The 3,512-nt window shown below is 44.8% G+C and overlaps 1 protein-coding gene across 1 annotated transcript; it reads right to left on the bottom strand.

Annotated features, from left to right (window-relative positions):
- Window positions 1–816: 816 nt before the first annotated feature.
- On the bottom strand, window positions 817–3,238 carry SARC_13521 (hypothetical protein; the record flags this gene model as incomplete). The annotated part of the gene is made up of 2 exons (XM_014292347.1): window positions 817–1,840; window positions 2,633–3,238. The coding sequence occupies 2 exons, from the start codon at window positions 3,236–3,238 to the stop codon at window positions 1,403–1,405; spliced, it is 1,044 nt and encodes a 347-aa protein (XP_014147822.1). The 3' UTR covers window positions 817–1,402.
- Window positions 3,239–3,512: the final 274 nt, after the last annotated feature.

Below are 3,512 nucleotides of genomic sequence, written 5' to 3' on the forward strand. Positions count from 1 at the left end.
GATATATATACTATATGTGTGTGTGTGTGTGTATATATATACATACATACATACATACATATATACATACATACATACATACATACATACATACATCCATACATACATACATACATACATACATACATACATACATACATACAATTATACATCCATACATACATACAGTTATACAATTATACATACAAACATACACACACACATATATATATATATTTATATATATATGTGTGTGTGTAGGTGTGTATATTTATATGATATAGATTTCTCAGACACCTTGGTGTGCAGGAATGGGTCGTCCACGGTGTGACATAGAGACAATTGATCTCATTATACTCTTCGTTTGGGTTTACTTTATTGTTTTGCCCGAGGTGTGCACTACTGTTCTGTGTAGTGTGTGGTTCCTATTGTTATGTTACGTATTTGTGCATTGTAAGTAGTCGCTTAGTAGTGTGAGGTGCGATTGCTATTTTACGTATTTGTGTATTGTACGTAATCACTATTTAGTGTTTGTGTATCGCACTGTGAGTGCGATGTCTCACGGGGAAGAGATAGGGAGCGGCCGCCCGAAAACTGTATCTGTCCAAATCGTATATACGTATACATACTCTTCTGATGGATTCCGTAAACATGTTTGTCTGATGAATTACGCAGCTATACTTTCTTGACGGTGCACGTAAATATACGTCGTGAGGAACTACGTCAACATGTTTGTCTGATGGATTAGTAAACATGTTTGTCTGATGGATTACGTAAACATGTTTGTCTGATGGATTACGTAAACATGTTTGTCTGATGGATCACGTAAACACGTCTGTCTGATGGATTACGTAAACATGTATGTCTGATGGAATACGTAAACAAGTTCGTCTGCTGGCTTACGTATATATGTTCGCCTGATGGATCACGCAAATATACTCTCTCAGGGGAGTAAGTAAATATACGTCATGCTCCGCTGACAGATAAGCGTAGACGTACTCTCCTACAGCACATGTTGTGCACAGCACAGCAAGTGGCTGTGTAGTCACCAGTTCATCCGTTCCACTATCCTCGTTTTTCGCACATAGTGACGTTTAACGTTTTCACGAACGCACTAACGGGATCAAGTCATATAGGATCTCAGGGCGGAGTTGCCATCTCATTGTTTTTTTGGGTTTTGGGTTTTCCCTTAAACCCTAAAAAAACCTAAGCCTTGTTTGTGTGGCTATGTGCAACATTGCATAGCAGCACCGTCCCGTGCCAAAGACGACGAATCATAGGTAGGTAGACTGGTACTCTACCTATTAATCATAGGTAGGTAGGCTTGTACTCTACCTACTGATTTACCTAAAAACTCTAAATTCAAACTAAAAACTCTAATACTACACCACCTTTGAGTGTGGGGTGTGACTTACTATTCCCACTACACCTCATGCGCGTGCGTGTCACTCCCTACATGTAATGCCCTTTCCGCCATCTCCACGTGCGCTACCCTCGCTTCATTCACACCCACACCCACGCCTTCGTTATCACGTACACCCACACCTTCGTCCCGTAACACATCTGCACTGTGCCAGAGTGCAGCTGCTGTGTCTAGAGGCATGTCGCGTGATCCCCATTCGCCCGATGTCTGCGTACCGTCTGGTTGGCCCATGCCTTGTGGCTGTGTGGTGACACCCGGCTGGGTGGTGCGCATTTCACTCTTGGAGTACGCGTACGAGAGAGTGATGATCTCAAACATGCAGTACACAATCACGGCACTGGCCAGCATAGTACCCCAATGGAACACAATGGTGATGGTCAGCCACTTCCACGCAGGCATGGGCTTCTCCGCTACCCCGTGGACTGTAGAATGCACCAGCTGCAGTATGGGGCAATGCGATTGGAGCATGGTTAGGATATGGGATTGTGATTGGCGGTTGGTTAAAAATGAGATGGGTCGTGTGAAGGGAGATCCGCAAGGAGTGCGTGGGTGTAGGGTATGCCGAATGATTGGTGAGACTACAGAGAGTGAGGGTTTCAGGATTTCGATGGAGTGCACACGATCGCCCACGAAAGTGTAGCACAAACAAACCATCGAATGAAGCAGTGCTAAAACAACAAACCAGACCACCACTTGTGTCGATGGCTCGTATGACTCGTATTCCTGTGTGTATGCATGTTTGTTTGTTTATTTGGTTGTTTGTTTGTTTGTTTGTTTGTCATGTTTGTGAAATGATCCTGGGTTCCAGATGTCAACGATACACTAACCCTAAAACCCTAAAACATCACCATAGCTCCATAGAGCATATGTAAACCTTAAAACCTACGACACAGACACAGACACACTTACCCACAGCATGTACACGACACACACAAACTATCCACAGCATGTACACGACACACACAAACTATCCACAGCATGTACACGACACACACAAACTATCCACAGCATGTACACGACACACACACACTATCCACAGCATGTACACGACACACAAACTATCCACAACATGTACACGACACCCACACACTATCCACAGCATGTACACGACACACACAAACTATCCACAGCATGTACACGACACACAAACACTATCCACAGCATGTACACGACAAACACACACTATCCACAGCATGTATAAACTCTATAACCCTACGACACCCCACCTACCCATGACCCGCAGTTCCAGATGATGGCCAGAGTGAAGAGCATGAACTGGGTGCGCTGGTGCTTCTCATTGGGCAGTTTTAACGCCAACGGAATCGCCACCACAGCAAACAGCCCCGCCACCAGGAACAGTGCTGAGTCAAACACTGTGTACAGCACAATGAACGCGTACTCCAAATCCGTGGGGTCTTCCCACGTGGTCTGTGACCCGTCCAACAAACGGTAACACGAGGGCTGGGGAATCTGGTAGTTACGGTACAGTGTACACAGCAGACACATATTATCTATCTCTCCCATGTTACACTGAGGCAAGATCACCGGCAGCGCCATGGCCGACAGCTGCCCGTTCATGCACGTGGTGGGTGGTGGTGAGGTAGGTACAGGCTGACAGTCGGGTGCCGTTGTGGCGAAGGGGAGAGCGTTGCATGTGGTGGTGTTGTAACCTGTTGGGGGATTGCAGGGGAACTCCTGTGACGCACACGCGGCGATGGGAAGGAGCGTGGTGGGTGGGGTTAGGACGGATGAGAGGTGGGCGTGTTTGATGATATAGTTATAAGTGATAGTGTGTGTAAATATGGGAATAGAGGTGATGGGTGAGAGGATGGACATAAGACCACTCACATACGCACACGTGTAGTTAAAGTACAAGAGTACGTATTCATGATGCGGATGGATGAGTATAGATATACATAAGTGTGTATGAAATAACATACATACGCACCCATGGAACACAGCTATGGCTATAGATATGCACATTTCGGATAGGTGATCGTAGAAATACATTGTATATTAACCTATCACAACTGGGTATCTATATATATGTGTGTGTGTATTATACATACATACATACTTACAAACATACAAACATACAAATATATATATT

The sequence above is a fragment of the Sphaeroforma arctica genome (assembly GCF_001186125.1).
Source record: "Sphaeroforma arctica JP610 unplaced genomic scaffold supercont1.3387, whole genome shotgun sequence".
Taxonomy (NCBI): Eukaryota; class Ichthyosporea; order Ichthyophonida; genus Sphaeroforma; species Sphaeroforma arctica.